This window comes from Marmota flaviventris, chromosome 11 (genome assembly GCF_047511675.1).
Source record: "Marmota flaviventris isolate mMarFla1 chromosome 11, mMarFla1.hap1, whole genome shotgun sequence".
NCBI classification, from domain to species: Eukaryota; Metazoa; Chordata; class Mammalia; order Rodentia; family Sciuridae; genus Marmota; species Marmota flaviventris.
Window position 1 is genome coordinate 21,531,324 of NC_092508.1, and position 23,270 is coordinate 21,554,593.

The window sequence follows — 23,270 nt, forward strand, 5'->3', positions numbered from 1 at the left end:
GCTCCTATAATATTTATCCATTTATTCTTTTCATCTATCATCCGTGCTCCCTAATCTCTAACCCAAATGTACTTATAAACAGTCTAGTGTGGAGGAGATGGAAAAACAGACAGCAATTATAGCCCAGTGAGATAAGTTACTTGTGGTATGTGGATGGACAGAACTCTGTATGGAGATGGGATATTCAACTCCGATTGTAGGGTATAGAGATGTAAAGAAGAAATTTGTAGAGGAGCTAATGCATATTTTGAGTTTTGAAGCCTTACAGTCTTCACAAAGTCATGTATCCCAGACATAGAGACTGGATTTGTGAGAAGTCATAGTCATGAGCCTGAAAGATAGGTATAGGTCACCCAGAGTCATGAATCCACTTGGAGTAAAATGTACCTATGGGAGAGGCAGGGAAAAGGGAGTGTGGAGTGATACCAAGTCCAGGTCGAAAAGACCTCTTTCTGCTTAGAGAGTTAGAATTTGATCTGAAAGCTGTGATCTCTATCAAAAAAGAGATCTCTCTGGGAGACTTATAGAGATTGGAAGAAAATTCAGTAGGCTACGTTGGCAATAATCTAAACACAGAGAGAGGGCCTGCACAGCACCTATGGAAGAGAATAGAAGGAAGAGCCAGTTTCAAGAGTGATTTAGGACGTTTTGGCCCCTAATGAGATTGAGGCATAAGAAAGAGGAGTCTCCAAGGACAGATTTCTGGCCTTTGGAACCTACCACTTGACATTGAAGTAACACAGGGTCTATTTATTTCTTCACTAAAGCACAAACTCTAAGGAAATCATGCCTTCTTTATCTCAGTCCTCACAAACTAGCAGACATGACTTGTGAATTTATGAACAAATGAGAATGTTAAAGTAATTAACATTAATGATATCATTGTGATTCCTGGGCAGCTACTCATTGCAGTTCTTTACTTGGGAAGTAACCAGGTTGCACAAGACACAGTAGAGAAATAGAAATGTACATTCTTAGCAATTTTTTATACTGATGGAATGGGACTGGGGCTAAGAACAATTTTCAACATTATCCACAGTTTGAATGTAATGCTCTTCTTGAGTGTCAAAATCATGGAAAAGTTCTAGAAGTAAACAGTAATCATTGTCCCTTAGTTAGAAAATCCACTGTCATTTATAACATTTGAAACTGACAAAACCCCCTCAGTCCTAGACTACGTCCATGAGGAACATTATCAGATCTGTCCCTTTATTGTGGTATTCCCAGCATCTGGCACAGAGTGGAACACATGGAAAATGCTCAGTACGTGTCATTGAAAAATGAAGATCAACTCCTACTGTGGCTGTTGTTTCTTCCCTGCTCTGTCTACCCTGTTAATCAGCATCCTCATTTCCATGGTCAGTTAGGGCCCATATTCCAAAACTTTATTCATGGCATTCTTAAGACAATTCTTTAGAACCTCCAAAATTCCAAATGCCTGCCAGCCATTGGTGACTTCTGCTCCCAGCCTTCCGTTCTAGCAGGAACATGGCTGTTCCTGAGCTTGTGTTCTTTTCTCCCGTCATTGTCTGCTTTCTCTCTCCAGCCCCTTTAACAGGCATGAGAATTTCCTCAGTGGAAAACTATGAGAAAAATGGATATTCCCTATATTGGGTGTACATACAGATAACACACTATTTTTATTGTAATGCCATTAATTTTCTGAATAGGCCCCCATCTCCCTTCCGTTTATGCACAAAGAGCCCAGGAATGTGGCCACTTTACTGTTTTATGCCCATGACATTGTGAGGTCAAGTCAATACAAAGTTTGATTCAGATGCATCTGGGAACACCAGACCATGGGGAATTCCATTAGAGATGGACTTGGAGTTAGTTATGAATCACTGCCTGATGATAGGCCTGAACACCTGTTTGTGATAAAGGACTCAGGGCCTCTTTTTGAATCTGTGGCAATAATTCACTAAACTTATATTGATTATTGATGATCCATTAACCTTCAAAAATGTAATACATGTATTGTTCTTAGGATGAAGTAGTAAATAGTGATGAGTACTAAAAGACCATAATGTTGCTCCTTGGTGGATGTTCTTCTCAGTGCATTCCATATTATCGACTCTGATTTATACTCTTATTTCAGAGAACCATTCAGAGAACCAAGCCTACTCCCTGAATGTGGCTAGATTTCCAATTTCTCCTATAACTTTTATCTCATCGATTCAGGACTATACTGTGAACTGTAGTTTTCCATACTTGTATTTCAAACCTGTGATAAAAAAAAAATGTATTTCAGTCTTTACTGAAATTGTTCAGATTTTCCACACCCCCCAAATTCAATTAAAACAGATATATTGAGCCACTGACACTTATACATTTATTTATAAAACAACCAAAAGAATGGAACCCAGGGAATGTTGCATAGAAATTTGTCTCCATTTCATTGGTGAGGTTTCATCATATTTGAAAAAAATCAAAGGTCTGAGTAGCATGACAACTATGTAGTCACAACCGGGAGAATGACTGTGTCTATTCCAGAATGGAAATTTTCTCATAGAAATAGGACACTAGACACTACTTACTAAAGTAGAATTTCCATACATATTGAAACTATTTCAGATAGCTCAAAGCCAGAGGTCAATTATAATATGAAATATGATGGAAAACGAGCCTTTGATATTTGCTATCTGAGGTGATCAATGACTAATTTAAATGATCTTCACTTAGTTATTATAAACCTCTCATTAAAGACAAGTCATATGGAATGAAATATTCCCAAATCTATGCCTATACGGAGAAGTTCAACATTTCTGTCAAAATGGAACTTCTGATTGGAAACTGAGGTTCAAGAAATGACACATGTATTTTATTCTTTAGACATTGTTCCAATTTATTTGCCTTCTTAAAAAGAATAGCTCTAGGGTAGCTTCCAAGTAAAACAGAACTGACTTTCCCAGAGGCAAATTCTATTTTCCCTCAGGATGTATGACTTGGGAGTATATCCTTAGAATACATAGAAAAGAGTGAACTGCAGAGAGGAACAGAGTCGATAGCTTAGAGACTTGTTTGATTTCCATCTTTCTCCTTTCCCTCTGGGCTTAGGACTTCAAGCCCTTTAAAACACTTCCATAGGACAAAAGCACTTAGTTTCCCTTATCCCATTAGAGGGCAGATGAGAATGTCAATAACAGTGCCAACACTTCTGAAGAATCAGGTGTATTCCCATCTACATTTTAAATATGGTCTCATTAGAATGCATGTTATTCTCAACACTGCAGCTTAGGAAAGTCTTTTTAAATTTTTTTGTCCATTGATTTTTATCATAATAAAATATCATATATCATATTTTTATCAGCCATTTTTAACTATGTAGTTCAGTTGTGTTGATTCCACTCACATTGTTTTTTTTTTTAATTTTTTATTGTTGGTTGTTCAAAACATTACATAGTTCTTGATATATCATATTTCACACTTTGATTCAAGTGGGTTATGAACTCCCATTTTTACCCCATATACAGATTGCAGAATCACATCAGTTACACATCCATTGATTTACATATTGCCATACTAGTGTCTGTTGTGTTCTGCTGCCTTTCCTATCCTCTACTATCCCCCCTCCCCTCCCCTCTTCTCTCTCTACCCCCTCTACTGTCATTCATTTCTCCCCCTTGTATTATTTTTCCGTTGTGCAGCTGATCTCCAGAACACTTTCTGTCTTGTAAAACTGAAACTCCAAAGCTGTTAAAAGCTCTTCATTTCCCCCATGCCCCACTTTCTTCTCTGTGTGAATCTGACTGTTCTAGGTACCCATGTGACTGGAATCTTAGTGTTTGCCTTTTGTGACTGGGTTATTATACTTAGTATAGTACCCTCCAGGGTCATTCATGTTGCAGCATGTGAAAGAATTTCTTTCCTGTTTAAGGCTTAATAAAATCTCATAGGATATATGTGTATTTCTACCATTTTGTTTAACCATTCATCTGTTGATGTACACTTGATTTGTTTCTACCTCTTGGCTAATGTGAATAATGCTGCAGTAAACATGGGTGCATATATATCTCTTTCAGACCCTGCTTTCCATTCCCTGAGGTATGCACCCAGAAATGGAATTGCTGGATCATATGATAATTCTATTTTTAGTTTTGTGAGGAGCTACCATGCTGTTTTATACTGTTGTGGCACCATTTTATTTTGAAATTAAGATTGTTTTATTTTGCTTTTCTTCCAACAGTTCGCAAGGGTTATAATTTCTCCACATCCTCATCAATATTTATTACTTTCTGGTGTCTTGATCATAGCCAGCCTAGTGGGTATGAGGAAAAAAAGGCCTTTTTCTTTTTGTGGTACTGGGGATTGAACCCAGGGCCTTGTGCATTTGAGGCAAGTACTCTACCAACTGAGCCATATCCCCAGCCCCCATAAAGGAAGGCCCTTTTCAGAGTTTTAAACCAAACCTACTTTCTGTCTTTGCACATGATTTAAAATACAAATTACAATATAAAATTAATCAAATTATGATTTCAACTGAATAAAACCAAACTACTTATTTTCTCTCATTTTTTTTCTTTTTCTAAACTACATTTTTTTTATGCCTATGAATCCACAGTTGAGAAAGACAGGTCTAATAGGTTTTATGAAATTCTTAAGAGAACAATAAACTTGAATGACAGAAAACAGTACTTTGTAATAAAATTAATTTCAGATGCCAACAAACTAAACACATATGCAGAATATTTTTTAAGTAAATCAACTCAGGTTGCTTATTCACATCTACAAAATATGTAGAATAATGTAATTAATCTGTTTTCCACTCTTTCCCCATTTTGGAAAGCTGTCTCAGCTTCGAAACTTGACCGAACTTCTTTGTGAATCGGAAACTTTCAATTCGTTAGAGAAATCATGCCAACTCTCTAATATGAGCTTTGGGAGTCTATGTGAAGACAGTACGTTTCACGTGCAACTTCTGGAAGCAGCAGAGCTGGGCACCGAAATAGCAACCAGCTTACTGTACCGTGACAATATCATATCTGCAAAACTGAGTGACTTGCTGACGGGGGATCCAAGTAAAATTAATTTAAATATGGATCGGTAAGTTTTTCTATTGTCTTTTCCCTTGGTGAAATCCTTTCTTCAAATACTGTTATGCCTAGTTGAATCTCTTCTTCTACTTTGTTCCAGGTTTCTGGAACAGGCGTTGCAAATGAATTACTTGGAAAATATCACACAGTTAATACTGACCATAGAGGCCATGCTGCATGTCAATAACAGTGCAGATGCTTCTGAACAACCAGGTGTTTCCCCATCCATATTTTAAATGCTGTCTTATTAGAATGCGTGTGATTCTCATGCTGCAGTTTAAGAAAGGCTTTTTTGAAGTTCCCAACGAAACCTACTTTGCTATCTAGCCTTACAAAGAAGAAATCTGAAGATTTCAAATGTGGTTACTTGTCTAAAGCAAACACACAGAAAGCTAGCAGAGAAAGGAAAGAGGGGAATTTGATTTTGTAGCAAAGAGATCTTCAAAATTTAACTAGTTAGACCATTCACCTTTTGTTTCTCTGATATATTAAAGTGCAATGAGGTAGTCAGCGGCATGAGCAAAGATGAGATTTATTTGCTTCTGTGAGAATAATCTGATTAAAAAATAAAAAGATGCACTGCTGTCTGCAGAAATCTCAATTCGGAACTTTCTATTAGTATTCTGAGCATGATGCACCATGCAATACATTTCTCCTTTGCATAATACCTCAATACTGAAAAGAAAGGCAGTCTGCATCTTGGACAACAGGCAGCCACAAAATTGGAAGGGCACTGAGTCCAAAAATAAAGGAGGTATATTTGCATGAGGGATACTTAATAAAATAAATTGAAAGGCATCTGCAGAACAGCGATCACAATCTGCTAAAGTAAAATCATAATATTGTTTACTGTGCCTTGAATGACCCAGATATAAAATAGTTATAATCACTGACCTAAAAAAATTTTGGAATTAAACACATTCTATTTTAAAAGGAGATAGGAATTGTGAATCCCCTTTATAAGCAAACTGTAGTGTGCTAGGAAAAGCTAAGGAAAAATACTCTGTAGCATCAGGTTTATCCAACTTTGTCCTAACTTGACAATACCCTAGCACCCCAGGTTAAAAAGTGTCTTGAATTTGTGTGATGTTTTAAATCAAATGGAGAGATATTTATTTAGTGTATTATGTGATCAAACTCTGGGAGCAAACCATATTTTCCTCAAATCAACTTTCAGTTGTCGACACCTTAGAAAAATTTATAACCCAGAGCAGTCTGTTACCTTGAGTTAATGATATCATAATAAGAACAAGCCTACATCAGATAGAAATAGATCTGAAAGCTGCTAAGTTTGCGTAAACCAGGAAAAGTCTGTTTCTGATAAGGCAGGTGTGATGAATATGCCTTGGTCTAGGAGCCTTCTCCATGATGGTGTGGTTAAAATGAATGTCATTATAAACTGACATGTGAGTTGTGTGTGTGTGTGTGTGTTGTCTTGCAGATCAGTTAATAGAAATGTTTAGAAATGTTGAAGAACTGAAGGAAGAACTAAGGAGAACAACAGTGATGTCCAACACAAGTATTGACAAGTTACTAGCCATTCCTATTCCTGATAACAGAGCTGAGGTGGGCCATGATTTGTACTTACATGCAGTTCTAAGATGTTTAAATCACAGTCTTCGTTAAGTACTTATCAGTAAAATGCTGAGAGATTGCATGCAAATGTGGTGAATTTTCCATGAAAATGGTAAAATTGTAGGCTTACCTAATTTCTTAAATTTAATTTTTCATTGACACATTATGCATATACACATCTATGGGGTACTGTGTGTTAAATACACACACACACACACACACACACACACACACACATACAAAAGGCATAATGATCAAATCAGGTAATTCCCATCTTCTTAAGCATTTGTCATGTGTTTGGAGCCTTTAAACTCTTCCCTTCCAGTTCTTTATAAAATATATAATAAGTTGTTGTAAACTATAGTTGCTCTGTGGTATGGAGAACATGAAACACATTCTACCCATCCCACTGTGTTTTAGTGGTTATCCTACCTGCCCCTACCTTTCCTCCTCTCTGCCCTTCCTTCTGAACAGTCTAATTGTTAAGTGAAGATAGAAGGGAAATTCTAAAGCAAGAATATTCTTGTGTATTCTTTTCCTTTTATTTTTATTTATTCTTCTTCTCGTTACCTTCATTCTCTCTTTTGCTTTCCTCCTCAAATGGCTTTCTTAAACAATTGATGTCATCAATAATTATAGTCATTATCCTAATAGCATTGTGTGAGGTAAATTGGAACTTACTATAAGGATATTAAAGTCAGACTTTAGTTACTTAATTGGAGAAAGAAACATGGAGACCATTCACTGTTTGTTGCATCTAAAATAGAAATGGATATTCATTTTTACTTTTTGAAAGTTCCAAGACAAGACTTAATGTATAAATAGATGTGGTCAAAGGAACTATGGGTAAGTTTGTGGTTGTAGTAAACATTTTTGAGTGTGAAAATGAATAATGTCATTTTCTCATATGCCGATAATAGGGTTTTCCACTTGAAATGTCTTATCTTTTATCCCGTTTCCAAGTTCATTGTCTGGAAGTGTCATAGAAATTTTCCAAAAGAGCTGCAGAGCTTAAGGCCTCATCCATTCAACACTTACATGTGACAGAGTGTGTCATTTCTAAGCACAGCCCAGTTACTCTCCAATATTAGATAAAGTTTATAAAAAGCCTCAAATGCTTTCTGTGGAAGATATTTCAGTTTACTAGTGTCATTCTAATTGGTTCCCCCATACAAAAAATAAAAATGCTCTGTTTTCACTTTTCTTCTTCTTTGTGCTGCAAATGCTATCCATTCACCTTTTCCTTTTGATCTGCTTTTGTTCACTTGATCCTGAGATCTAATTTTGGCAATAAGGTATTTGGCTTCTGAAGAGCAGGTTCATTGCAGTAAACAAAAGCATATATAGTGGAGAGTGACCATTTTTATTAATTTTAAGAGGAAAGAGAAAAGTTTTTGCAACCTTGAACTTCAAAGGTTCTCTGTTTATTTCAACTTGGTGGCAATGAAGATGACATCTTACTCTGCATAGTCATTCTTTATACTTAAAAGTATAAGCATTACTGTCCATGGTGGGTGACTTGCATTATTGTGTGATTCTGAGCTTACAGTATTTTATACAAGATTATAACTTTTATTGATTATTCAGTGAAATGCAATTTGAATTAAATATGACTAAAAAGTTGAAGGCAACATGAATTTTTAGTGATTTTCTTAAACTTACTCCAAATCAATTAAACAGAAGTTCTGGGATTTGTTCTAGATTCCCCCCACCCCTCACACACACCTTTCTCTTTTTTCTTATCTTATTTCTTAAGAAGGTTTCCAATGAATTATGGGTTCTCTGTAGTTTTATTAACAGTAATTTGCACATTTGAAAAAGTTATTTGATTTTTTGAGGGAAATTTGTCATATTTTAAGATTTTGAATACCTCAAATCCTCTCAGACTGGACAGATGACTCTCAAAGGATTCACAGCTGAAATGTTTTTCTTCCTCCAACTTGCAGATTATTTCTCAGGTGTTCTGGTTGCATTCTTGTGATGCCAATATCAGCAATCCCAAACTTGAAGATGCAATGGAGGAATTCTGCAGCCTGCCTCCTCCAGAGAGATCCCACCAGTCTTACCTCATTGGGCTGACTCTTCTGCACTACTTGGACATTTACAACTTCACATACAAGGCAAGTTGCCGTGGATGAAAGAAATTTATATTCATGGTTCAGTACAAAATATTACATTACTCTAGCTGAGGTTATAGCTCAGTGGTAGAGCGCTTGCCTCACACATGTGAGGCACTGGGTTCGATCCTCCGCACCATATTAAAATAAATAAAGTAAAGATATTGTATCCATCTTTTAAAAATATTAAAATACACATGCATACTCTCTGATACTATAAGGGATGAGATCCATTTATACAGCTTTTGGAATTATGGCTTATTTTAGAATCAAATGGAACCTCTATTAGAGATCACATATTGCAAATTTGTACATTTTATAGATAAAAAAGCTAACATTATCACCTTATTAAATCTCAGGTTGTATATTCAAGATCGGGAACTAAAATTAATATATATTACTAATAAAGTGTGAAATATAAATTTTATACTCATTTTTTTTTAAAGTAAGCAGTAAGATACACATAAATATTAGCAAAAAATGGGGGCTGGGGTTGTGGCTCAGTGGCAGAGCACTTGCCTAGCAAGTGTGAGGCACAGGGTTCAATCCTCAGCCCCACATAAAAATAAGTGAATAAAATAAAGGTATTTATATATTTTTTTAAAGATTCACAAAAAGTTCTTTTTACGTAAAAATAAAGGAGGGGTACATTTTGATATGTTCAGGGAAAAAAATGTGTTTTGTTCATTAAGTTAGAGGCTACCATTGCTTATCCAGGAGAACAAAACAAATGGTCAAATTTTAGGGTTTAGTGAAGTTAGCAATGACTCATTGCATTGCAGTTGCACTGTAACTACTTTTGTAAGAAATAACTAGTGCTGGGGATGTGGCTCAGTGGTGGAGTGCTTGCCTGGCATGCTTGATGCCCTGGGTTCAATTCCTAGCACCAAATGAATGAATTAATTAATTAATAAATAACTGAAAGAAAGATGTAAACAGGAGACTTAAACCCACATTTACCCAAATCTATACTTGGCTCAAAAATACTTACATGTTCTTAAAAACCCTGAAAAAATATTTTTTCTCTTCAAACTAAGGAAAATGAGAAGCAAGAGGCAGTTGTGGAAGCATTGTAGACAAGGGGATGATGATGTTCTGGGACTAGTTGTTAATAATCCTTCCTGAGTCGCCATCATCATCCCACATCTGCATTTCTGCCATGGCCCCCTGACTGGTCTCCCTGCCTCCACCCTTGCTTCTCTCACTCCCATGCCTGCCACTTCCGGAGCAGCCAAGGTGACCCTTTTAAAACCTAGGTCAGATTATGTCACCCCTCTGCTTAACAACTCTCAGTGACTTCCCATTTTATTCAAGGAAGCCCCTGATCTTGCAAGGACCCCACGATCTGCCCAACACTTCCCATCTACAAAATACCTTTCCCGTCTTGGCTACTCACTGGGTCTGCTCACTGGTCTGCAGGGCTAGAGAGCTTTGCTCACTTTTGACCTTCTCAAAAAGGCCTAACTTGACCACCCCATTTAATATGCATCCAACCCACCGGAAGCACTCACACCTCCTTTCCTTGCTCTACTCGTTTTCAGTTGCACTTGGAGCATCCTATACATTTTGTTTAATTTTCATCGTTACATTTGTTCTCTGTCTGCAATGCTAGTATGTAATTTCATTTAGGGCTTCTTTTTTCATTGAAATTTTTCAAATGCCAAGAACAGTGCTGGTTCAACTATATCTTCACGAGCGAGATCTTAATAGAGAGGGAGATGCACACAGGACTCTCTCCAACTAAGTCTTGTGCTTGCCCTAGTGGCCTTTGCCTTCCTTCCCTGGGTACATGAAGGACTTTTCCTCTGCCTGTAATCTTCCTCTCATTCTCCCTGTGGCTTGTAATTGTTCACTTTTAGGGTTCCACTTTGGAAAGATCTCTGATGGCTCAGCCCCACATAAAAATAACTCAGACCCACATAAAAAAAAATTATGAGGACTTCACCATTTTATTTTTGTTTGATTCTGTTTAATTTTTGAATTTTTAATTGACAAACAATAATTACATACATTTAGGTATATACTGTGATGTTTTGATGTTTTCTATACAATCCAGAAGGATTTAGTCAAGCTAAGTAACACATCTAATTACTCCATTGACTTAATACTCTTTTGTAGTGAGAATATTTAAAATTTGCCCTTTTAGCAATTTTGAAGTATAAATGATTACTACCAATGGTCACCATGTTCAATAAATCTCTAACATTATTTCTCCTATCTAACTGGAACTTTGAACCCTTTCCCCAACACACCCCCTTTCTCCACGTCTTTGTAACTTTAGCAGCCACCACTCTACTCTGTTTCTACGCGTTGAACATTTTTAGAGTCCACACAGAAGGTGGATGATGCAGCATTTGTCCCCTGGGCCTGGCTTATTTCACTCAGCATTGTGTTCTCCAGCTTCATCCTTCTTGTTGCAAAGAACAGAATTTCCTTCTACGTTAATGCTGTATATATTGCAGTATGATATGAATCATTCTTTAGCTAAACTCTCCTGTCTCCTCACATTTCCCAGCCATATTTCCCAGTCATCGTCTTGTTTGATATCTGTTCCTCCTATTAAAACACAGCCAGGTCCTGGATGATGCCAACTTGTACCCTGCAGTATGCCCATTATCCCACCCACTGCTGGGAGCTTAGCAGGCACTCAGTATTTTTTGAATAAAAGAATACAAGGATGATGTTAATTTAAAACTTTAAAATATTTTCGATGATAGTTCCTGAAGCAGATAAGCATTATTAGATTGAAATTATGAGGCCTGATAAATCACAGAGCTTTTCTGATTCTTAGGAATATTTTATTTGATTTTAGAGAAATAAAATACACATACATGAAGCGTCTTAACTTTCTGGTTTCTGAAATATTTCTTTTGTAACCTTTTAAATCTTATATGCCACAAAATGCACTCATTTTAAGTACACAACTCAATGATTTAAAAATATGTTTAACTGAACACAATAAGTATACATATGCACAGGGTACAGTGTGACATTTCAATACATGTTATCACTGTGCAATGACCAGACTAGAGTAGTTGGTATATTACTTCAGATATTTATCATTTATTTGTGTTGGGAACATTCAAAATTCTCTCTACTAGCTTTTGTTGAATATTCAATCTATGCTGTCAACATAGTTACCCCACTGTGCTACAGGACATTCTAAGTCATTACTCCTATTCAACTGCACCCCTGCACCCATTAGCCATCCTCTCTCCATCTGCTCCTCGCCCACATCCTTTCAGGATTCCATTAACCACTATTTATTCTCTACTTCAATCAGATCAACTTTTTGGCTTCCATGTATAAGTAAGAATGTGTGCCTGACTTATTTCACTTAACATCCATTCATGTTGCTGACAATGACAGAATTTTAGTCTTTGTAGGGCTGGATAATATTCCATTGTGTAAATATATCACATTTTCCATATCTATTCCTCCATCAAAGGACACCAAGTTGATTCTCTACCTTGATTATTGTGACTATCATTACAATAAGTATGCAAGTGCAGATGTTTCTTTGTCATCCTTTTTTCATCTCCTCTTGATATATAGCCAGTAGTGAGATTGCTGGACCATATGGTAGCCCTATTTTAGGTTTTTGAGAAAACTTCATACTGGTTTCTATGATGGCTTTTCCAATTTGCATTCCTACCAGCCACATATGAGTTCCTTCTTTGCATCTTCAACAACATTGTTAATTTTTTATCTTTCGTAATGGCAAAAGTGGGCTGAGATCATTTCTCATTGTAGCTTTGATTTGAATTTTCCTGATTAGCAATATTGAGCGTTTTTTCATATACTTGTTGTTCATTTTTATGTCTTCTTTTGGGAAAAGTCTATTCAGATCATTTGCCCCCTTTTTAGTTGAATTATTTGGATTTTTGCTACTGGAACTCAAATACTTTTTAGTAAATGTAAAGAATTGTGCAGCTATTACCATGATCTAATTTTAGAATGCTTCTGTCACTCAAAAAAGAAACCTCAGGTCCCTTGCAGTTACTTCTCTTTCTAACCTCGAGCCTAGAACACCTCTAGTTCTGTTTCTATATAGAGTTTATAGATATTTTATATATTGATGGAATTATACAATATATGGTCTGTCTGGCTTCCTTCACTTAGTAATAATATTTGTGAGTTTCAGACATGTTGTAACATGTTTCAGCATTTTCTTTTTTTATATTGTCAAATAGTATTTCATTTTAACAATATACATTTTGTGGATCCATTCACCTGGATGGTTTGTACATTTTGGCTATTGTGAATAATGTTCCTATGAACACTCAATACAAATTTTTGCATAAAACCTTTGTTTACACTTCCTTGGGTAGACACCTAGGAATAGAATTTTGGGGTTGTATGGTAATATGTTTCAATATTAAACTAACTTTCAAAATGTTTTCTTTTCAAGGTGTCTGTACCTTTTTATATTCTTACCAACAATGCATGGAGGTTCCTGTTTCCTCACATAAGTCATTTATTTTTACTCTGTTTCTGTTAGGTGTTTTTCCCTAGGAAAGATCAAAAACCAGTAGAAAAGATGATAGAACTCTTCATAAGACTGAAAGAGATTCTCAATCAGATGGCTTCCAGCACACATCCGCTGCTAGACAAAATGAAATCCCTGAAACAAATCCATCTGCCCAGAAGCACTCCATTAACACAGGTAGAAAAGTCACTCAGCAACGTTCTGGCTGAAAGATTCCTTCTGTCATGCTAACTTTTATTTAAGATTAGTTATTATACATTCAGCAACCAATCTAGTACATGAAAAAAAAATCACCCAGAAGAAAACTACTTGAGCAACGTTTTTTGCCTCTTAAATTGGTGAATTTATCATTCTGTATTTACATTTGGGATGCGCATGTTAAAAGAATTATGGAAACAAAGAATGCTCTAAGCATTATCATTTTTTCTTTATGTTTTGTTTTTAGTAGCATCTATAGCTCACATAATGTTAATAAATCTCAGATTTTTGTCTCCCAGGGAATGTACAGAAGCAACCGAGTGAACACACCCCAAGGATCATTTAGTACCATCTCCCAAGCATTGTGTTCCCAAGGAATTACCACTGATTACTTGACCGCAATGCTGCCCTCTTCCCAGAAACCAAAAGGCAACCACACCAAGGATTTTTTGACTTATAAATTAAGTAAAGAGCAAATTGCTGCAAAATATGGAATTCCCTTACATACCAGTAAGTGTACTCCAAAATAAGCATGATAATTATTCTTAATAATTAAGAACTTCATCTAGTCTGTCTTAGCTTTTTATGATGAACAAAGTATTAATTTTCCCCAAGAATAAAAATAGAAAACACTTACACAGCACTCACCACATGTCAAGCATGTTAAGTATATTAATTGGCTCACTCTTCACAGCAGGCCAAGGGGAAAAGAGGCAGAGAGAGGCTGACAAATCTATCAAGGTCACTCAGCTGGAAGTATCAGAGCTGTTATTTGAACCCAGGCAATCTGCTGCAGATTGTAAATCACAACACTACAGGGTCATAAGTCACTTAATGGTAGGGATATAGTCTTAGAAATTCACCAATAGGTGATTTCACCATTGTGCAATGATCATAAAGTATACAAATACAAACTAAGATGGCTACAAGATCACCACATGGTATAATCTTATGGGTCCACAGCTGTATTGTGGTCCATTGTTGACCAAGACATTATTATGCAGAGCACAGATGCAAGGTGTAGAATCTGCCAGTCCTAGAACTATAACTTCCCTGCCAGTGGATAGCAAAAACTTGCCTTATATTTATCAGGTCAATATTTTTCCTAAACTTTCTAGCATTTGAAATTGATATCACATATGGTAGAGCTGCATGAATGCAACAGAACTATAAACATTTAGTGGCACATCGAAGCCGTTTACTTGATCTATAAACCTTGAGATGCAAAATATGATCAGCACCGCTCTTCCAAATAATGTATGGATGTTTCGAATAAATGGCTTTGACTCATTTATTCATCTTTTTATTCATTCAACAAACATTTATTGAAAAGGTCTTATGTATCCTAATAGCAGTTTTTTTATGTGTGTATTTTTGGAAAATTAAATGCTCGTGAAATGGATCTGTTGGAAGCAATTCTAGAGTGTGGTTTTCAATCTTTATTTCTCCTCTTGGCAAAATGCCATCACTTATTCTGAGCCTGTTTCTTGGGTTAAACTTTCTTACCTAAAAAAGATTTGCTTTCTTGCTTTGACACCAGATGCTTCACATCTGTTAATAATATAAGAAATGCTAAGGCTTGGATTTGGGGATATGAGACTAATAATCCGTGTTAATTTACCATGGGGAAATAGATTGGAAATACATCTATTTAATGATTTTGTTTCTCCCTTTTCTTCCAGCACCATTTTGCTTCTCCCTTTACAAAGACATCATTAACATGCCTGCTGGACCTGTGATTTGGGCTTTCTTGAAACCCATGTTGTTGGGAAGGATTTTATATGCACCATATAACCCAGTCACAAAGGCCATAATGGAAAAGGTTTGACTATGATAACTCCATATTTGGTTTTGAGTATTAAGATGCTTTTTTTTTTTTTTACAGTAGTCAACTTCAAATTTATTTTGGCTGACTCTGATTTTTCTATATCTTACCTACTATTATTATTACTTTTGACTTTTTGAAATCTTAATAATTCTCACCTGCTACCTTAGATATGAATAAGCAGTGTAGATCAGGTGGTCATCCTTCGAAATGAGCCATGTTGACATGTGAGAATGAGGTTGGATGAATCAGGACCTCAGACTTCTCAACTTATCTCAAAAGGCACAGAATTTTTCAACTGGTGTTTAACTTACAAAGTACATAAAAATAATCATAGAAGGAAAAAAACTTGGGTCATTTTATATATAACTAGTTTGAAGAAAAGCGACCACTGAAGTAGAGATTCTTGGCTTCATATTTGGTTGTATAATTTAATATTTCATATTTATATAAAAAACAAATTTTGAGAAAGACTTTATTATATATATATCAAGTATACTGCCAGGCTGGGTGGCTACAAACCTGTAATCTCAGCTACTTAAGAGGTTGGGGCAGTCACCTCACAAGTTTGAGAATAGCCTCAACAATTTAGTAAGATCCTGCCTCAAAATGAAACATATGAAGGACTGGGAACGTAGCTCAGTGGTAAAGAATCTCTGGGTTTCAGCCCCAGTACCAAAAAAGACTATACTTATCATCTACACCATTTAACTATAATAGTGTCTTCCTTCATTTTAAAGTTGACTTTAATGATTTGAGTTATAAACTTAATATGTTAAAATGATAGAATAAAAGTGAAAAAAACCTCTGCTCACCATTACTTGCTCATTAACTACAGCCGATGAACTCTAGCCAATGTGACTATAACATTATTTTTATGTCTATATAAAAATAAACAAGAGGTTAATACTGAGTGTATTTTGCTTTTTGATTTAACATTTTCTTTGACTAAATGACCATATATTTTTGCATAATTTTACACAAATGCAATCATACACATGTTTACTTTCTATATATAATTTTTCTCCCCTCTTTCTCCGCTCTTGATCTTACTTTTCCCTTCATGTAAACAAATGTATGTTAGCATTCAAATATGTGCTGTTCTACAATTTATTCACATTTCTCTAACTCAGATTATTATGCTATATGCAAATTTATATGCAGAGTTCTGTGGTCATTGTTTGCATTATTAAAAGGAGATTGTATTACAATATTTTTTCTATATAATGCTTTGTCACAAAAGAATACATTGCAGAAATTTTCTAACTCTATTGGGATAGTTCAATCCATTCTTTCTAATGATTGATAATATTTTTAGGATATGGAATTAACTTATCCAAGCCTTAGTTGTTGGGCATTCGTTTTGTTTACTGTGTTTGTGTTTGCTTTTTTGGCTAATGTAAACAACTAAATAACATGGCCATCAATATTCTTGTACATGTGGTTTTACACAGTGGTATTTTTAGGTCAGTGAGATGTAGGTTTAGGATTAAGGGATTGAAGGATGTTATGTTTCATTTGATTCTTTTTTTAATTTTTTAAAAATTAATGAATTAATTTTCTACAGTACTGGGGAGCAAACCTAGGGCCTTGCACATACTAGGAAGAACTCTAACACTGATCTGTATTATTTTAATAGCTGTTGTCAGATTCCTTTCCAAAAAAGGCTGTAACATATATTGCTGTAACCAGCAATTTATGAGAATATCTTTCTTATGTCCTTGAACTTGAATGTTCACTAGTAAGTTAAATGTATTGTTAACAATAACAAAACACGTGGGAATTCAGAAAATATGCTTTCATTTTAGCTGCAAGTTCATTATGGACATGAAGTAAACCCTAACCTTGCCAAAATTTTTAGAAATTATCTTGACCCTTTTTTAAATCTCTTTTTTAAAACTTTTGATCTTATAGGAAATTTCTGACAATATATTTTGTTAATGCTACCTTTTAGAACTGATCTTTAACGTTATGTAACAAACCAACCTTAAGATATAATTTTGAAATATAGAAAAATGCTAATGAGCCATATCTCTTTTGTTTCTTTGTCATTAAGTCTAATGTAACGCTGAGGCAGCTGGCGGAATTAAGAGAGAAATCTCAAGAGTGGATGGATAAGTCACCAATTTTCATGAATTCCTTCAACCTGTTGAACCAGGCAATTCCAATGCTCCAGGTATGAGATGGTTCTGTTATTTACCATAGTGGGTATTGTAATTCTTTGAGATTTTGATCACTTTGTTATGTGATAGACAAATAGTAATTTAGCATCCATATTCAACAGATTAAAATTACCTTTTCTGCAGAAAGATCCAAGTCAGAAGAACATATCTGTCACTCACATCCATAATCATCTGCCCCTCCATATCACACCTCCTGTCTCTAATTCAGCAATCAAACGTTCTTCAAATTGGTCTACAACTAGCTAGTGATGTAAATCAGTTTTTAAAAAATAAAATACTTTTTAGTCACTATTTATTTTTCTCCTTTAAGATATGTTTGGCTATCCTAACACACTAATAATCTAGAGAACGTTAAATCTGGAGAATTTTGTTGTTGAAACATGTAATACATGCACTATCAAATTCCAAATTCATTTTAACGTATCATGCACAAGATGTTCTCATCAGACCAGTTATCTAAGTACTGTATGTTCAAGGACATGTAAGGAAGCAAAAGTTATTATACCTGGAAAAATGTTCTAATAAATTGACCCTTTCAAAATTTAGTACCTGCTCAAACAATCTTTATGCTCACTCTAGTGTAGGTTAAAGATTTCACATTTGCAACTCAAATACGCAGTAGTAGTAACCCAAAATTTTCGTAAAAGAATCAGGATTTTCTGAAGATAAGGGAAATAATGTAGGGAAATGTTCCAATCACAAACAGAGATATTGAAAATTAAAGATGAAGCATCAGAACTAGCCTCTGTGACCAATTGGAGAAAAGAAAACAGGCAGGAATGATGACAATGTAAGAGCTTCAAAAGTCAATGGTTTGTCCATTCGTCTATTGAAGGGCATCTAGGTTGGTTCCACAGTCTTGCTATTGTGAATTGTGCTGCTATGAACATCGATGTAGCAGTGTCCCTGTAGCATGCTCTTTTTAGGTCTTTAGGGAATAGACCAAGAAGGGGAATAGCTGGGTCAAATGGTGGCTCCATTCCCAGCTTTCCAAGAAATCTCCATACTGCTTTCCAAATTGGCTGCACCAATTTGCAGTCCCACCAGCAATGTACAAGTGTACCCTTTTCCCCACATCCTCGCCAGCACTTGTTGTTGTTTGACTTCATAATGGCTGCCAATCTTACTGGAGTGAGATGGTATCTTAGGGTGGTTTTGATTTGCATTTCTCTGACTGCTAGAGATGGTGAGCATTTTTTCATGTACTTGTTGATTGATTGTATGTCCTCCTCTGAGAAGTGTCTGTTCAGGGCCTTGGCCCATTTGTTGATTGGGTTGTTTGTTATCTTATTGTCTAATTTTTTGAGTTCTTTGTATACTCTGGATATTAGGGCTCTATCTGAAGTGTGAGGAGTAAAGATTTGTTCCCAGGATGTAGGCTCCCTATTTACCTCTCTTATTGTTTCTTTTGCTGAGAAAAAAACTTTTTAGTTTGAGTAAGTCCCATTTGTTGATTCTAGTTATTAACTTTTGTGCTATGGGTGTCCTATTGAGGAATTTGGAGCCCGACCCCACAGTATGTAGATCGTAGCCAACTTTTTCTTCTATCAGACGGCGTGTCTCTGATTTGATATCAAGCTCCTTGATCCATTTTGAATTCACTTTTGTGCATGGCGAGAGAAAGGGATTCAGTTTCATTTTGTTGCTTATGGATTTTTACTCTGCATTAAAAAATGACAAAATCATAGAATTTGCAGGGAAATGGATGGCATTAGAGCAGATTATGCTAAGTGAAGCTAGCCAATCCCTAAAAAACAAATGCCAAATGTCTTCTTTGATATAAGGAGAGTAACTAAGAACAGAGTCGGGACGAAGAGCATGAGAAGAAGATTAACATTAAACAGGGATGAGAGGTGGGAGTGAAAGGGAGAGAGAAGGGAAATTGCATGGAAATGGAAGGAGACCCTCAGGGTTATACAAAAGTACATACAAGAGGAAGTGAGGGGAAAGGGAAAAATAATACAAGGGGGAGAAATGAATGACAGTAAAGGGGGTAGAGAGAGAAGAGGGGAGGGGAGGGGAGGGGAGGGGGGATAGTAGAGGATAGGAAAGGCAGCAGAATACAACAGACACTAGTATGGCAATATGTAAATCAATGGATGTGTAACTGATGTGATTCTGCAATCTGTATATGGGGTAAAAATGGGAGTTCATAACCCACTTGAATCAAAGTGTGAAATATGATATTTCAAGAACTATGTAATGTTTTGAACAACCAACAATAAAAAATTTAAAAAAAGAAAAAAATTAGAAACAACCAAAAACAAACAAAAAAAAAAAGAAATACTATACGGTAATCAAAAAGAACAAAGCAGTACATACAGTAATATAGATGAACCCCAGAGGACTGATGCTGACTCAAAAAAACATATATACAGAAAAAATATACTATATGATTCCATTTATATTGAAGAATAGGCAAAACTCAGCACACGCCTGTAATTCCAGCAGCTCAGGATCACAAGTTCAAAGCCATAGGCACTCAGCAACTCAGTGAGACCCTGTCTGTAAATGAAATACAAAATAAGACTGGGGATGTGGCTCAGGGGTTGAGTTCAATCCCTGGTGAAAGAAAGAAAGAGGGGGGGGGGGAGGGAAAATAATAGGCAAAACTCATTTATGGTTATAAAAATCAGAACAACAGTTGATGAATTGGGGAATTTTTATTGATTGAGAAGGGGCTTGATTGAGTCTGCTGGGTTGCTAGGAATGTTCTGCACTCTGATTTGGGTGGTGGTCACACAGAGATACATACACATGGAAAAAATGTACTTACACATGCATATATATATGTGTGTAGAAATTAAACTTTAAAATTAGTGCATCTTCTTATGTGGATAATTATTCTTCAATTATTTTTAAAATTCAGTATTAAATTATGATATATCCTCAAATGAACTAATAGAACGCAAAAAGGAACAGAAACTATATGAGTTGAATTGAGTGATATCCAAATATATTAAATTAAAATAGCAACTTATAAAGTAAAAAAAAAAAAGTCAATGGTTTGCATGTGAACAAGAAACCCCTGGAAAACTGATGTAGCCCTAGAATACATTTGGGGAAAACTAAAAAAAAAAGGTCTTCCTTATGATTATGCTCAGGAAATTAAGCATGAAATGAAAATGATTGTATCTTACAAATTTTTCAGAAAAATTATACCCAAATACTTCCCTCAGTTTTTAATACTTAAAACCTGAATTTTATAAGTGATAAAATAAATATAAAAAATAGATATATAACGCAATAAAAATATATTAAAAATATATAAAATGGTATAAATTTGTCATCAAACATCTTCCCCACAACTTACTATTCCATTTGGGTTCAAAGTTTAAGCATTCTTATTTTAAGTGGCCTTTTTAAAATGAGTTTGAGATAACAAATCTACTTATATAGGGCTTTACTGACCTAGGATGGTCCTAAGTGGAAAATCCCTCTTTTCCTTATACTTTTTTTCTGTGAAGAGGAAAAACAGCTATTATTTTATTAAGGAAATGTTTGTTAGCTAAAGTGATGAATTAACAGAGGACATTCTCTGTATGTAATGGCTCTAAACTATGGTAATTTGGCAGAATCTTTCTGACCATGATCACAAAGGGATCATTATCCGATGGAAATATCTTCATTGTCTTCTATAACAAAATAAGTTGCTGTTCATTCCGGATGAAAAATTTAGTTTTGTAAATATGCAGGAATTTGACATTACAAGATTTTAGCACAAGGCCTGGTTTTACCATTGTAAACCATTAGGCAGGTGACTTAAAGTGCTTGAACTGTGGGTTATGAATCTCTAAGATGGGAATGTAAATGAGATCACCAATTGATAAATTTGTGAGGATGTTTTTGTAGAAGCATTTGAAAACAGTATATCATGGGATTGATTGTCAAGGAGTGATGGGAGAATGGAGTCAATGGCTCATTTCTTAATTGCAGCTAACACACAGCTTTGCTTGTTCGTAATGCTCTGATTTGGATTTTCCATGATGCACAAGTTAGTTCCTGGTGAATAGATTTTAAAGGACTCTTATCACAGCATGTAACTATAATAGCCATCTGTCTAAATGCTACCAACTACCCTTAGAACCCTTAGCAGCTATGGATTGAGCAAAGTAATTCTATTGCACATGTGCTCCAATAATATATGTTGTGCTTAATCACTCATCTTCATGATAATAAAACAGAAGATATTGGTAAGAAAAACAGAATTATAAGTAGTATCAAGCTGTGCTCTAAAAGGACAACCAATGTAAGCCTAGATCACATAAAAACTAGGTCAGAAGTTAACACATAAGATAAATAAGCATTTCTTTGGCTGAGTTGAATTTTCTCTTTCAGTTGTCCCCTTGGCCCTTATTAATTGTGTGTTCTTAGAACTGACATACCTTTGGTTCTAGCTTTGCAACTAGAGACAATAATACAGGGCTAGGGTTATAATTCACTGGGAGAGTGCATGCTTACCACGCACAAGACCCAACACACATGCGCATGCACACACACAAATAATAGTACTTACCATAAAATATGGTTGAAAAATAAGTGATAAAGAACTTATTCCATAGTAAAAAGTGCTAGTAATAATGCTTCAGCCATAGAAGTTATATCCTCTAATTTGGAAAATGGGAAAAAAGTCTTTATATCTTAAAGCAATTGTTTTTAACATCAATACATTTTTTTCATGTTCATCAGTGTTGTACTTGTTATTGTACAAAACATTGACTTTTCTGGTGAGATGAGTCATTTATCCCTATTTTATAAAAAGGCAATCTGGTGTTGGGAGGGGCTGGATGCTTACCAGAAACCTCATACAAACCAAGTGTGGTGTCAGATTCCATGTAGACATCATGATTTTTGAAAATTTTTATTTATTTTAGGAGAACAAAATTCCACCATGTGCTACACCATAGTCTGGTTAAAAAGAAATCTATGTAATAGCTGTATGGAAAAAGACTGATAAATTACATATGCCTTCTTAATCTTGTAATTATGATCATATCTGACCACTGTAGCATGCTAACTGGTTTGTGTCTATGGACAAATCAAAGCGCAGACTTTCAAGTTAATCCTAGCCAGCTGTATACTTCTTCTTTCCCAAGGATTTGTATGTGAGCCTTTGCAAGGTGGTCTAGTGATAAGGCCACCTGTGCTTACATTTTACTGTGTTTTTTTTTAGAGAGACAATGATTGAGCATGTTTTCTTCTTGGATTAAAACTGATTATCTATTATCATTTGTTAGAATACTCTAAGGAACCCCTTTGTGCAAGTTTTTGTCAAGTTCTCCGTGGGACTTGATGCTGTGGAACTACTGAAGCAGATAGATGAACTCGGTGAGTCCAGCTGCACAATGCTTTCATTTACTGTATGTATTTTTGCATGTAAAAAATGCAAAGAATGTTGTCCCATGTGAAAACTCCCCCCCCCTTTTCCTATATATGTAGCTTCTAGTTAGTTATGCAAAGAAAATTGAGATCCTGGATATATCCATTCATCTTCTTCCTAGTTATTTACAGTTACAAGCAGTAATTGGACATCACTTATTTATAGTTAGTTTCAATAATTGTACTGCAATATATTCTAATAAGTGCAGTTTTTTCTTCAATCATAAGTTGTTAGAAGTAAGAGGGCTCATTATTTTTTGTTTTCTTTTCCTTTTCTTTTTTTTAAATTTTTTTGATAATTTGATGATAAGCAAGTCCTTAAGGACATGGGAAGATGAAATGATTTGTTTCTGTTTGCATTTAACATTTTATGTCTCCTGGTCTTGGTATCATTTGAATAACACAGAATGTAATTGGAAGAGGTTATAAAGTTAGCAGAAGCAAGACAAAGGCCATGAGCAGTCTCTAAGG

At 35.4% G+C, this 23,270-nt stretch overlaps 1 protein-coding gene and 1 non-coding gene across 2 annotated transcripts in view; one reads left to right on the forward strand and one right to left on the reverse strand.

Annotated features, from left to right (window-relative positions):
- The window catches only part of Abca12 (ATP binding cassette subfamily A member 12), a 157,144-nt gene that overhangs the window by 77,899 nt on the left and 55,975 nt on the right, over window positions 1-23,270 (forward strand). Inside the window, exons 12-20 of the mRNA XM_027941876.2 lie at window positions 4,787-5,043; window positions 5,134-5,246; window positions 6,475-6,599; window positions 8,555-8,728; window positions 13,227-13,391; window positions 13,712-13,922; window positions 15,095-15,234; window positions 17,294-17,413; window positions 22,658-22,748. Of these exons, the coding sequence (XP_027797677.2) occupies window positions 4,787-5,043; window positions 5,134-5,246; window positions 6,475-6,599; window positions 8,555-8,728; window positions 13,227-13,391; window positions 13,712-13,922; window positions 15,095-15,234; window positions 17,294-17,413; window positions 22,658-22,748 (1,396 nt within the window). The remainder of the gene's footprint in view (window positions 1-4,786; window positions 5,044-5,133; window positions 5,247-6,474; window positions 6,600-8,554; window positions 8,729-13,226; window positions 13,392-13,711; window positions 13,923-15,094; window positions 15,235-17,293; window positions 17,414-22,657; window positions 22,749-23,270) is intronic.
- Trnal-caa (transfer RNA leucine (anticodon CAA)) lies at window positions 4,294-4,367 on the reverse strand. The gene has a single exon. It is a non-coding gene; the product is annotated as a tRNA-Leu (tRNA).